The 15494-nt window shown below is 36.3% G+C and overlaps 1 protein-coding gene across 1 annotated transcript; it reads right to left on the bottom strand.

The window, feature by feature from the left end:
- Positions 1 to 102: 102 nt before the first annotated feature.
- LOC127102947 (uncharacterized) lies at positions 103 to 12272 on the bottom strand. Its single transcript, XM_051040260.1, has 10 exons — positions 11804 to 12272; positions 11622 to 11708; positions 11088 to 11532; positions 10370 to 11004; positions 3630 to 3968; positions 2965 to 3529; positions 2099 to 2754; positions 1777 to 1995; positions 781 to 1638; positions 103 to 680 (listed from the first exon to the last, which is right to left on the bottom strand). Exons 1-10 carry the CDS (start codon positions 12270 to 12272, stop codon positions 103 to 105), a joined length of 4851 nt encoding a protein of 1616 aa, XP_050896217.1.
- Positions 12273 to 15494: the final 3222 nt, after the last annotated feature.

Here is a 15494-nt window from a genome sequence, read left to right on the forward strand (position 1 = left end):
ATGTTAAAACATAATGTATATTTTATACAACTCATTCAATAAAATTCTAATAATAAACAACGACATTTGTTGATATAATATAACTAATGAAAAACTTACGTTCTATAAGTTTTCAAAAACTTCTTTGAACACGATGTTTGTTGTAGAATTCAATGGATGGTTATTCTTGTCATGGATTAATATCTTAAGCCCTTTTTTGCTTTTGACCCTTGATATTGCAACATATAGTTGACCATGACTAAATACACTTCTAGGCAAATACAATCCAACATAATTCAATGACTGACCTTGAGATTTGTTAATTGTCATAGCATAACATATAGTTATGGGAAATTGCATTCTAGTCATTTTGAATGGCCACGGAGATTGTGTTGGAGTCATATCCATTCTTGGAATATAGATAACCCCTCCAATATTCTTTCCAGATATAATATTTGCCTCGATAACGTGGTTTGCCAATCTTGTAACTATAAGCCTTGTTCCATTGCAGAGACCTTCAGGTTGATCAATGTTTCGAAGCAACATAATAGGGGTCCCAATCTTCAATTTAATCTTGTGGTTAGGTAGACCGGAAGTTGTAAGTGTATTCAAAAATTCCGGGGTCAAAACATCAAAAGCTTCATTTCCTTCACCGTCAAAAGTGTCTACAGAATCTGAACTTAAATATTCCTTTTCTTCACCTTTGGGAAAATTTTTGAAATTTTATTATTATAAATCTATGTTAGTACATATAAATATATGAATGTATCTATAAATATGTTTACAATGGATAACGCATACCTGGTATGAATCCCAAAACGTATTGATTTATGATGTCAACCGTTTCAATTGTTCCTGCCAATATAGCTCTTGATTGCAAAAATTCTGGATTCTTGTAATTGTTAAGAAAATTCGGATATGTTTCACTAACAATGGCTTCTAGTGGATCATCATAGTTAGAAATTAAGAAATCATTTGGAATAGGAATATCCGTGTAACCATCGTTAGGTTCTTCTAATTTCCCATCGCCAACTTTTAATATCCAATTAGAAAACAATTCTAATTCAGATGTACTTGAAGTATTGCCGGCTTGTTGGAGTCGCATGTTCTTTGTAAGCTTCAGCACAACACAATGATCCCAGATGTATGATGAATTTATTGTAGAATGTATTATATCTGAACGGCTGCCCCTTGGTACAACGGGTAATATTTGCCGAAAATCTCCACCAAATACAATTACTTTCCCTCCGAATAATTTGTCAGAACAATTGGAACGCCCCATTATGTCTTTAAGGGTTTTATCAAACGCTTCAAAACAAAATCTGTGTGCCATTGGAGCTTCATCCCAAATTATCAACTTTGCCATTTTTAGTAGCTCTGCACGATCACTACCTTTGTCGATATTACATGTAGAAGACTCCATTGTAGGTATTGGAATCTTGAACATTGAATGAGCCGTTCGACCTCCTGGAAATAGTAGTGAAGCTATGCCCGATGAAGCAACAGTTAAACAAATTTGTTTCTTTGATCTTATGTAGGAAGCTAGAGTTCTCCACATGTAGGTTTTCCCTGTGCCACCGTATCCATACAAAAAAAATACGCCTCCTTGTTGATTGTTTACTGCTTCCATTATTCGCTTGAATACACCTCTTTGCTCATCTAACTTAAAAAAAATACATAGCAAACATGCAGTGAATAAATTAATTATACATTAAAAAAAATTGTAAGATAAAATCATACTTTAAAAGTTAACTTTATAAAATTATGACAAAACTTACAAACATTTAACATATTTACCTGTAAGATTTAAGAACAAATTATTGTATTCTTGCAATTGTTCGGCTGGATTGTAACTCCGCTCTTCGTATATGAGCTTATCTCCCAACTGCTCAACCACATATCCACTTGGATAAGGCATTCCAGCAAATTCCTTTAGACTTCGGCTCTTCCTTTGAAGATTTCGTTCAATTTCAATTAATGTTAAATTCATTATCTCTTCATCCGACAACCTCAAACCTTTATACAATAGTAATTATAAGTGTAAACTATAAAACAAATTTACTTTTAAGAATCAAACAAATAAATATAATAAAAATTCACAATATAGGAAAAATAATACCTCTATTGTTTGCAATTCGCTGTTGAGCATATAGTATTCCATCAGTTAAGAGATGACATGTTTTACTCCATACATGTCTTGGCCTGTTAATGCTGCCTGATAATAACATGTGAACAAATAGTAATCTCAAATATTGACCTGAACCCCAATGATTTGCCTCTTTAATAGCTGCAATGAATTCTCTATCATCGCCGATAAAACCCATAGCAAAACAGGCATCCCGGAAAGTATCATATTTTACGTTATTCACTGTTTTTATATCATTATAATTGCGGGGGCCTTTGACATGTGTGAGCATCAATCTAAGATAGTACAATTCGCCAGTTGTTGGAGGAACCCATATAAGCCTACCAATTGTGTAACCTTTTTGACGGGGTTTCCATTCTCTTTTTTTCTTAACATAAACAAATTTTGAAACAAATTTGTTGTAAGTTAAATTTTGTGCTTCAGGATACTTGCAATTTGCTTCGAACCATGATGTAAACATCGATTCAGTTACACTTGGTTTTTCCAGAACTGTATTGATACGATCAAAATCAGTGTAATATACCAAATTTTGACCTTCACAATGAAAGTACAGTATCTCAACAGCTGGTTTTCTACCATGGATTGGAAAGGAGAATATCCTCCAAGATGCTTCACTCGGAGAAACGTACCTACAAATAATATAATGAAAGGCAATGGATTTAAAATTAATAGAATGATTATTGTAGACAGAATATATAAATTTTATTATAACACATATAGTCAAAACAGTGTACATATAAAATTTTCTACACCATGCATGTAAAGAAAAATTGCACACTTTTAGTTGAAATAGATAAATTGCATGACATCATATTTCAAGTGATATATTAGAAACGTACCTACAATCAATATACTGTTTGATCTCATCAATATTATGCGGTTGGTTGGAAGTTCCATCATCATTTGGTACAATGGCAGCGGTGATTCTGTCGTAACCTTTGTTGATGTACTTGAATAAGTACTTAATCGATGTACTTTGATTGCACCATATAATGTTTATGTGAGCTTGGTACTTTGTCAACAACTTTGCATTGTATGGAACAACATTCCGGTTATCGACTTGAATTCCATTCTTAAGAACTGTATGTCCATTGTCCCTTCTTCTATATACTGGAAACCCATCTTGATCAACAATTGTTTCGGGCTGAAACTGTTTTGGAAAATATTTAGAACATTTTCCATCTTTCATGCACGGTGAATATCGATTTGCAAATCCACACGGGCCATGAATCATGGGAGTTTTAACCAAATTATACAACTCTTCATTGGTATCTTGGTCAGGTATTTCAGCTGAAATAATGCGATCAATATCACTTGGAGTTGGATATTTGTTAGATGGATGGAGGAAAATTAAGATGTGAGCATGTGGTAATCCTCTCTTTTGAAACTCAATTGTATACATATCTATAAAAATAAATATATAAAATATATACAATAGTCAGCACACGAATGATAAATTTGAAAATAACAATACGATTAATTGAATATGGAATAAGTTACTCACATGCAAGAACTTTCCCCAATAGACTTTTCTTTGTGAGATCAGACAAAAGCTCATCAAATTTCATTTTAAAGACTCTTGAAATGATGTCAGGACGATCTGATGCTTTTAGATGAACAGAACCAAGCAAACGCTGAATTTCAGGCCAGTTGGGGTTACATGTGAATGTAATGAAAAGATCTGGAAATCCGACATAGCTGCATATTGCCATTCCGTCAAAGTATAGTTGATCCATATATCTACGACTACCAACGTATGAAGAAGGTAGCACAACCCTCTTACCTGTGTTTGACCCGTGCGTTTCTCCATTTGAATTATATTCATTCAAATTGTGATACTTGTGTATACGTGCGTTTTCGACGCCATGAGATTTGGTGTAAGAAATGATTTTTTCGACAAATGATGACATGGGTTGAAACGATTTGATTAATAAGTATGGTTCGACACTTCGACAAAATGGAAGTTTCGTCATTTCGACAAAGATGTTTGCACCTAGGAAAAGCACTTTTGACAGATAGGGAGAACATTGCAGTATGTTGATAATTCGACAAAAATCCTGAAGGAAGACGTCATTTCGACTTAAAAGTAAATTTGAATTTAAAAGGTTGTGACGTTTGGCAGAAGACGCGTGGAAGCATCTGGCGAAAGGAGGAGAGCCATGTGTCATAGTTTTAGGATTTAGTCGTTAATAACAGTTATGTTATTTGTGTATATATAGGGTAGTTATTATCTAAAAAAGTGTGTGAAGAATTACTTATACAAAATTCCTGAAAACACTCAAAGTACCCGTGTGAGAGAAAAGAGTCATATTTGGAAAATGTATGTGTAAACAAACACCAATTCCTTCAAAGTTTATTTTATAAAGTTCAAAGTTCTTTACAAATCTCTTTTATGTTTTCCAGTCATTTATCTTTCTGCACTTTATCCTTTTCGACACTTTACATTTCGTCAGTTATTTTCCGCCATTTACTTTATCTTGTTAAATTTACATCCACTTAACATTGTAATCAACATATTTCGACGTAAAACACTTAGAGAACAGAAATGAAAGATATGAAAGTGATTTTAGACATCTTCAAGACCATCTAGATCTGCACATGTCCTAGGATTTGTGTGGTTGATCCTGCAAGTAACCCAACTCTACAAGTTTTGGTAAACCAGAGGTTGTTCGCCAAAATTCACAGTAAACAAATTGGCACGCCCAGTGGGACTGTGCAAAAAATTTTAGAAAGTTAGATAATCGCTAGTCAAAATCTGTCCTTCATTTGTATGAGACTGAGAAGCGGTAAATTAGCCGTATCCGAAGTAGAAATACCTAAAAGAACAAGAGTAAGGAAAATGGCGAACCAGCCAAATAATCCTAACGAATCCATCCCAGTATCTAACCCTGTCCCTTCGACAGAAGGCAATATAGGATCGGTTCCTGTGTCAGAGGCTGTACCTTCGTCAGCGGGGTCGATACCAGCGGTTTCGATGTCACAAAACGCGCCTAGTTCGTCCTTCAGGGCACAACAAATGCCCATTGGGACACCCCCCCCTGTGGGAAACACTTCTAGGCCTTTTGTAACGAATTTCACCATGCCTCCGCCTGGTAGGGAACAACCCTTCGGAATGCCAACTTCGGTGATGGCAAATTTACATAACTCCCCGTTAATATATTCAGACTCGATGGCCAACGTGTCTTCACCCTTACAAGGGTCAGGATATGGTGGAAACGTGAGTAGACTGAATCAACAACCACTTTACGTGCCGCCGATAACAAATAATTCGGCGCAAGTGATTAGACAGCAGATGGACGAGAGTAATCATGATATGGTCCAAATGTTGACGCAACAAATGGGAGCGGTGTTTAATCCACTGATACAGAACACCACTCAAACAAACCAAGCGTTGGCAGCGCAAATGACGCGCATTGCTGATTTCTTTGGAGTCCCTCAAACTCGACACAGAGAACAAGTGGTTCATAACCCAGCGGTAGCGGTCCAAGAAGAACCTACGATAAACCAGATACCGTTAGACAATCCTCAAACGAACGTCAGAAACCGAGAGGATGTAGTCGAACAGCCTCGTGTCGAAATCCCCATTCCACAAGAGCCTAGAAGGATAGTAATCCAGAGAGGCCAGGACGCGGATGCTGTATTGCAACAACGGATGCGGTATAATAATCCGCCTGTCGAAAATAATTTGGCAGCCATGGTCGAAACGATAATGGCACAAAATGGGATGAACATGGGTTTACAAAGGCCTAGTTACGCATCCCCACTATCAGAATATATTCTGCAAGAAGAATTGCCACCAAGGTGGAAAGTCCCTAAGTTCACAAAGTTCTCAGGGGACACTAGTGAGTCCACTATAGAACATGTGGCACGTTACCTGATCGAGGCAGGGGAGATAGCCCGTAACGAAAATTTGAAAATAAAATATTTCCCTAGTTCCTTAACAAAAAACGCGTTTACTTGGTTTACATCTTTGCCTGCAAACTCAGTATACACGTGGACCCAATTAGAAAGGCTGTTCCATGAACAATTCTACATGGGACAAACAAAAATAAGTCTGAAAGAATTAGCCAGTGTCAAGAGAAAACACTCCGAACCAATAGATGATTATTTAAATAGGTTCAGATTGCTAAAGGCTAGATGTTTCACCCCAGTGCCAGAACATGAGTTGGTCGAAATGGCCGCAGGGGGACTAGACTATTCTATAAGGAAGAAACTAGATACCCAGTATCTGAGGGATATGGCACAATTAGCGGATAGAGTGAGACAGGTCGAAAGGTTAAGGGACGAAAAATTCAGGGCAAATAAGAATAAAAAAGAGAGGGTAGCCTACGTAGGGGTTCGCCAAGATGATGAGTTCGACGAACACGAACCAAGTAGCTTCGACGAACAAGAAATCGACCTAGAAGAACTAAAACAAGGGCCACCTTATTCGTGCAAAGTACTAACTCCGTCGAACGGAAACCCAGTCGAAACCAACGATAAGTTCCCCAAAAGGACTTATACGTTCGACATTACCAAATGTGACGAAATCTTCGATCTGTTGGTTAAAGATGGTCAATTAATAAAACCACCAGGCGCTAAAGAACCGCCTATGGAACAACAGAAAAAGAGAGGTTTTTGTAAATACCATAATTTTCTGGGCCATAAGACGTCTCGTTGTTTCCTTTTCAGGGATCTCGTTCAAAATGCTATCCGGGACGGAAGGCTGAAGTTTGGTGACAAACCAAAACAACAGATGAAGATCGACTCGAATCCTATGCAAGCAGTCGAAGCCCACTACGCTGAACCATCCGTCGTAAACATGGTGGAGGCCGAAGTTGCTCCTGATGGCAATTTGGAAATGGTGGAAGCCCCTGGAAGCTTCGACGCAAATGTCAACATGGTCGAGATTACTGATGATCTCGCAAGCCAGAAAAGAATAGAAACTACTGAAGGTTTCGACAAGAAGGACGGTGACAATGCTGTCGAGAATGTGGAGTTTCGACAAGAGGAGAATTGGGACCGCTTGGGACAGCCAAGTGGGAAATATGATTTTCTTGTGAAGTACAACGCGCCGGCAAGCTCTCAGATCGACATCAACACAATCCAACCAAGCGGTTGGGGAGATGCCTCTTCAGAAAACAATGAGGAGACAGTCGACGCAATTGAGCATGCCCCTAATACGAAGGGGAGGGTTACTGAAGACCCAGCGATTGAAAACACGGCTGCTGAAGGCCTTGATTCTAACAAAGCAAAGAAAGGTGATATCGCCAACTGCGTCAACACCATGGGGCCTTTCAGTGAAGAGGTCACAAAAATCAAAGCGGAAGCCGCTAACGGTCCTTCGAAGCCCATGATCAGTGGGATTCTGCGTAGGACAATGGAAGACCCCAGAAGGAATTGGAACAAATGCTGTTGCAAACATGGTCCCAGGACCATATCTTGGTGCTGTTGCCCAGAGAAAGAGTTCGACCAGACACCAAAAGGCGTCGAAGGCGAAGAAGAGAGGCTCATCAGGAAGATGAACGAATTAAGCATCGCCGACGAACAAAATGTTGGGGTAAATATGGTAGAAATATCTCAGAAAGACCAGGTCGAAGAGGGCGAAGAGCGTCGTCAGAAAGAGTACCAAAGGCTGGCGTACCCTAGAGAGGAGGAAAACTTAATGGAATTCATCAAGAGGTGCCAAAGGATGAAAACCGAAGTGATGTTGTGCCCACGCTGCAGCGCAGTCTTCGACAGGAAGGCATCAACCAACCTGGAAGCGGTGGATAAGACCAAAAGGAAAGAGAATTGGGGAACAGTGAGATATGACCCAAGGAGAAGTGATCACCACCAGTGGAGGCACGGAGAGAGACGCCAGAACACCTATAAACCATCTGACAAAGCGACGGACGACAAATGGGTTCAACCCATTAGGGACGCCCAGGGGCAGAAGAAATGGGGAAAGTTCGAGGTTCAGAGAGGCGCGTCGATGGAAGGCAAGAAGGAAATGGAAAAACACAAGCCAAGACCATACCCGTCAGAGAATTACAAAGGCAAAAATCCCATGTCCAGGTCCCAATGGAGGAGGTTCCAAAGGCAGAAGAGGGCAGAAATAGAGATGGCGAAAAAGAACATGAATGGTCCAAACGAAGCAGAATCTAGCAACAATCGTCAGACAAGGAGCAGGAAAGAGACTCCCCTCCAGATCAATCCTAGCAGAGTTGTCGAATCGGTGGCGTCGAAAGAGAAGATGCAGGAAGATGATGAAGTAACCGACAGTTTTAACTCTGACTCAGAGGCATCCTTCAATGTGATTTGCAACGTGGTCTCTGTTCTCCCTAGAGACTATGATAGAGTCATGGAAATTGAGGATGAAGGAGACGAAATGGAGGAAGAAACAATGGCACACAAGCCCGTCTGCTACTATGTGATGAACAACGGATGCGTCGAAGAGCAGAACGCTTTTTTCGAAAGACCAGACGACTCCATGAAAGCGCATTTGAAACCTCTGTTTATAAAAGGAAAGGTGGAAAATGTCGGCGTGAATAAGATACTGGTGGACGGGGGAGCGGCAGTGAATTTGATGCCCCACTACATGCTGAAGAAGATTGGAAAAGACGATTCGGACGCGAAGCCTCACAACATGGTGTTGTCGAATTACGAAGGGAAGATAGGGACAACTATGGGAGTCATCCAAGTGAACTTAACTGTAGGAACCATAACAAGACCTACAATGTTCATAGTCATCGCTTCGAAAGCCAACTACAACCTGCTGCTTGGTAGGGAATGGATTCACGGCGTAGGAGTTGTACCCTCTTCAATGCACCAGCGGATAGCCATATGGAGGCCAGATGGAATCGTCGAAAACATCGAGGCTGACCAAAGCTACTTCATGACCGAGGTAAACACTGTCAACAGCCAAAGCTTCGACAAAAACCTGGCTCATATACCTCCCTGCATCCCGGCAGAATTCGACTTGAAGACGACAGACAATGCCTATTGCTCCATGTACCTACATCCAACGCATGGTTTCCAGTGGGATAAAGAAGTGATTGGCGAAACTTACATATGGGGAACCACTCATATAGCGCCGACGGGATGGGGTAGTGAATTTGACGATGACGAGTGAACAATCAGCGATCGAAAAGATTACGGCTTACATAGCCGAAAACAAACTAAAAGAGGCCCTTGAGGCTGAGGTAAAAAATATGGCTGTCGAAGCCAACCAAGAGAACTCCAACAAACAATGTCCTCAAGAAGACGTTGCGGAAGATCATGTCACCAACCAAATGGGCGGATGGCAACACCAAAAGCTTGACGCCATTTACGACGACGAACCTCTGGGGTTCGAAAAAGATCCAGTGTCAACTAACGAGAAGATGGTGGCGCAGGATCCTTTAGAAGAGATAAACATAGGAGCGGGGGCAGAACATAGACCAACGTACATAAGCGCAAAAATGGACCCCCAGTTCAAGGTCGAAATAGTCCAGTTGCTGAAAGAATTCAAAGATTACTTCGCATGGGATTATGACGAAATGCCTGGTCTTGACAGAAGTCTGGTCGAAATGCAGTTGCCAATAATGGAAGGGAAGAAGCCAGTAAAGCAGACTCCGAGACGCTTCGCACCAGAAATCCTGTCGAAAATAAAAGAAGAGGTCGAAAGACTTCTAAGATGCAAGTTCATCCGCACAACCAGGTATGTCGAATGGATTGCAAATATTGTTCCAGTAATTAAGAAAAATGGCAAACTTAGGGTATGTATTGATTTTCGAGACTTAAACTCGGCTACCCCAAAGGATGAATATCCTATGCCAGTGGCAGAAATGCTCATAGATTCTGCAGCCGGCCATGAGTACTTAAGTATGCTAGACGGATACTCTGGCTATAACCAAATTTTTATCGCTGAAGAAGACGTTCCTAAAACGGCTTTCCGTTGTCCTGGAGCCATAGGAACGTACGAATGGGTAGTAATGCCTTTTGGTTTAAAGAACGCTGGAGCGACTTACCAACGTGCCATGAATTCCATCTTTCATGATTTCATCGAAACTTTCATGCAAGTGTATATTGACGACATTGTGATTAAGTCTGTTTCAGGAAAAAATCATATAGATCATCTTCGACAATCCTTTGAAAGGATGAGGAAGTTTGGTTTGAAAATGAACCCACTTAAATGTGCTTTTGGTGTGCAGGCGGGTGATTTCTTAGGCTTTGTGGTCCATAAGAAGGGGATCGAAATAAACGAAAATAAAGCCAAGGCCATAATGGAAGCGAAAGCGCCATCAACCCTCAGTTTTGACTGATTCTTTCGAAGCCACCTAAGTCTTTCTGATTCCATCATTGTAAAACCATCTACCAAAAATTGTTGATAAATTCTCCTTGATCGCAACAATGTTTGTGCTTCATTAGATCTTGATTGAATTCTAAAGGCCAACCACTCTCTTATTGTAAGTCGATTTCGCTTTGTTGCTTCTTCCCAAGGAATATCTTTATTGTTCTGTTCTGACTGTGTTATGTCTGTGAAGTGGCGAATATTTGTCCCTTTATCACGGTGCCTCACATTAGGTCTATATCCATCCTCACCATATGGAAATAATAATGGGTACTGATATCCTAAATAACTGGTATGATACTCATCTATCCTTTGAAGTTCGCCACATTGTTTTTGCACTATAATGTCTCTTTTTTCTGCAGTGTCGACATCTCCAACAATTAAAGCAGCTACTTCGGATACAGTTGGTTGATTATATATCCTTCCATCATTTCTTCGTTCAGATATTAAACGAAGTTTTAAATCAGAAACACCTTCTTCACAAAGTCTGTCCCTTGCCATGCGAAATGATTGTGCATGAACATTATGTTCATATAACATTTCAGATAGTTTTCTCACAATATTAACATCAATTCCACTTTTTGACCTATAATGAAAAGAGTTGAAACAGTTTATTGCAAGTTTCTTAAATAAATAAATTTAAAGTTTGGAAAATAATAGATATCTAACCTGAATCCATGCATTCTGTTTTCAATTTCATTCTCAGTGTCATAAACATATAGTTGTGCAAATCGTGGATTTTGACCTGGCATCGGTAACATGCTTCCTATTCGGCGACATGATTGACCTTGGATACGAAAATTGGGAGAGCATCTACCGTTGTTAAATCGATTGTCCACTTTCGCACCAGGAGATGTAAATGCAAACATAACATTGTACATTCGAATTTGTTGTTGGAAATTTTTTGATTCACATGATTCGTTGTCAAACAACAGATGTTGTAGAACTTTAGGAGCGGGTTTTAACAAAGGTAATTGAACTTTTCCTGATCCACAACACATGGAAAATTTAGGATTGGACGCATGACGACATTTGTTTTTCCTTTCCGAATACCACATATTTGCACCACAATATTGACATTCAATGACAGGATCCCCTATATCATAATACCCTCCTGATCATCAATAGTATTTAATTCATATGTTAAATGAGTTGTATTTCATAATAATAAAATATTATTTATAGTAAATCATTTTAAAATACCTGATGTAATTTCAAAAGTTTCCATAGCATCTGTTCCATTAGACATTTCATCTTCATCAAAACTTGAATTTGTTGCTAAACTGTAACCTTTTGACATAACATTTATTGTGTTAAGAATATTGTAATATTCTATGACATATCATAAACAAATTAACTCAAATGAAAAATAATTAAGAATATACCGTCAGATTCATCATTCATATTATCGTCTCCACTATCAGATGCAAAAAGCTCATTGAGTTGCAATTCTGGTATTGGATCTTGGTTTGATGTTGTTGCAGCAAATGTATTGTCAAACCTCTTAGATAAGTTAACTCCTAATTTGGTAATGTTTATGCTTGATATCCTTTTTGATCTGATATTATTATTGGTACTTGGCTTAGTCTTTAAGGACGAATGAAGTTGACGACTTACTTCAACGTTGGCTATACCACGACCGTCATTTAGTATGTTTGGCGAAAGTTCTGATAGTGGTATCCTCAAAGCTGTTGAGTCATTGCCGCGTCTTTTATCAAATGTACCGTTTTCTTTTAGAGCAGTTTTCAACCTCTTAGATTTCTTGTCATCAATAACACTCTTTCTATAAATTCTGGCTTTTGCAACATTCTTCCTCCTCAAAATAGTTTTAAAATGTAATTCTTCATCTACCATTTTGAATATTTTCTATTATAGTACTCACTCAGGCTCTATAATTCAAAATGATCATACTTGATCATACATCTGAAAAAATTACACATATATAACAGATATTATATATCTTCATCATTATAAATAAAACAAAAGATATATAATTTTATAGTGAATAAAAATATCAAATGTTCACCTGATAAAAAACATAACTTACATTGCCATGGCTTTATTTGAATAAAGTTTTCTTACAGTTTTTGCTCATTCAACATGATAAGTTCATTTCTTGAATTTGGAACAATACTTGAAATGCTAATATATAATATATAAGGTACATGTTAAGAATGGATCATTTCCATTATATATATATATATATATATATATATATATATATATATATATATATATATATATATATATATATATATATATATATATATATATATATATATATATATATATATATATATATATTTGGTACGAAAATTCGTCTGTTCCCTCCAAAATAATTGGCAATTACGTAACATGTGGATATGTGTAATATAGGGAAATGAAAAGTTTTGCATCAGCCTATGTATTAATATAGTCGTAAAACCTAAAGGGATTTCATTAGAGCATGTGTATCTATATTTTTCCCAAGTTCCTACACATTTACCGATGTTGCTGTGTCAGAAGCATTTGGATATTTGAGATTTTCCAACGTTCTCTCATTTGCAATGTCCATAAAGAAACACACGCTCCTACAATTTAAGTGGTTCATATTTATTATTAAAAAAATTCAATTTGTCATTTAAAGAAAATCAAACAACGTAATATTTGGCAAAAAAAATACAATAATAATTAATTTGATTTCAGGATATTAATTTCATTTTGGAATGATAAGATTGCAACAACAATAAAATAACGGTAATATTTATTATTAAAAAAATTCATTTTGTCATTTAAAGAAAATCAAGCAACGATAATATTTGGCAAAAAAACTACAATAATAATTAATTTGATTTCAGGATATTGATATCGTTTTGGAATGATAAGATTGCAACAACAATAAAATAACGGTAATATTTTTTAGTAGTATAAATAGGTAAGAAAAAGTATTGTCAATGTAAGAAAAAAACAGTATTAAGAAAAAATATTGTCAATGTACAGAATGAATTTATAAAAATTGCAATTACATAATGATTTTTTTAAAAAAAATATATATGAATCCAAACAGAATATTGTACCTGGAATTAATTTAAAATTGTATTTTAGTAATCTTATAGGGGAATGAAATAAATTTGTTAGATTTCAAAAAAATTAATATTATATTATTCAAATTTGGTTTCTATCTTTATTGAAAAGTATGATAGATATAGGTTTGATGTGATGTTAAAGTAGAGCATTAATGATGGTTACTTTTGGGAAAGTTTGCTTCAAATATAAGCAAAAAATATTGAAGTGAAAGGTGTGGATATACTGATTTTTTAGGGTTGAAACACGTGTATTGGAAGTTGCATATCTGTATCCATTACATTTAAAATGGTATAATATTGTCAGTAGTTTTGGAATATTTTGAGTTATTAAGTGGGTAAATGGGATTAATAATGATGATAATAAATATTAATAAATAACAATATTATTAATAATAATAAGAACATCAATTTATTCAATTAAATAAAACCCTAATTTTCATCAAACCGTTTCATATTACTTCTCCCTCTTTTCATATTCTCGGTTTGACATCTCAGAAAGACCACTTAAAAAATCAGTATATTTATTATTAAAAAAATTCATTTTGTCATTTAAAGAAAATCAAGTAACGATAATATTTGGCAAAAAAACTACAATAATAATTAATTTGATTTCAGAATATTGATTTCATTTTGGAATGATAAGATTACAACAACAATAAAATAACGGTAATATTTATTATTAAAAAAAATTCATTTTGTCATTTAAAGAAAATCAAGCAACGATAATATTTGGCAAAAAAACTACAATAATAACTAATTTGATTTCAGGATATTGATTTCATTTTGGAATGATAAGATTGCAACAACAATAAAATAAATAACAATAAAATGGTAGAGTTAGTTAGAGTATTAAATAGAGTTTAGTTAGAGTATTAAATAGAGTTTAGTACGAAATTACTTATAGGAACATGAAATTAGCTGTATTATGGATTGTAATCAGGGTAATTAAGTAATTATGGTGGTAATTAACTTTTATATATTAAAAGTAGATAGAATGGAATCATAATACTAATATTTTAATAAGATTTAATTTCATTAATAATATTAAAAGTTCTATACTTTCATCTATTTATATTTTTATGAAGTAAATACTACCCCTAATTGATTGTTTTTTTTTAATAAATAAGACATATTATCCTAATTATTAACCCTACTAACTTACCTAAAAATTAATAGTAATATCATTTTTAGCATGCTCCTATAAATTATGTTTTTTTTTTCAAAAATCTAAATAATACCCCTAAGCTAAAATCAACTCCTAAGAGGGACTAAAAAATAAAAATGGTCTCCCTTTGACTTTTTAGGTTATTTGACCAGATGACCGGTATACTCTGAATGTGTTAGTGTGAGCTGAAAATTAAAATGAAAAGGTAGTCAAAATTTGAGGTACGACAACGGCCTCTATTTAATCAGCTTTAAAATGAGAGGATGATGACGGTGAGCATTTATCTTCTCATGGTGGGAGATGATTAAATATATAGAGGGACTCTAATTTTGACCATGTAGTCAGTGGATTCTGAGAATGCGCAAGGAATGAACAATATTGATGCTCTATTGGCATACAGACCAACCTTTGATGGAACCCCAATAATACCCTGGCGATTAATTTCAACCTATCAGGGTAAAATTTGCATACAATTCCTATGATCATCCGATCATGTTACTGAAATTGGATAGAACTCTGACGATCCTCTGGTCGTTGTTTGCTAATACCTTGGTAGAACCCTTGCTAAAACTCCTAATAAAATCCTTGGCAAAACTCTTGATGAAACCCTTGATACAACTTCTGATGGAACCCCTGATGATAAAACCCTGATGAAACCCTTTAACAAATTCCTGATGGAACCCCTTGATTAATCCTTGATGATCAGTTTCAACCTCTCTAGATGACACTTTCCTATGATTCTTATGATCATCCGATCATGTTGCTGGAATCGGCTTGAACTTAAGTGATACCTTGATTACTCTATATGAAACCCCCTTCGATAAAATTCTGATAGAACCCCTTGAT

This window comes from Lathyrus oleraceus, chromosome 7 (genome assembly GCF_024323335.1).
Source record: "Lathyrus oleraceus cultivar Zhongwan6 chromosome 7, CAAS_Psat_ZW6_1.0, whole genome shotgun sequence".
Lineage (NCBI taxonomy): Eukaryota > Viridiplantae > Streptophyta > Magnoliopsida > Fabales > Fabaceae > Lathyrus > Lathyrus oleraceus.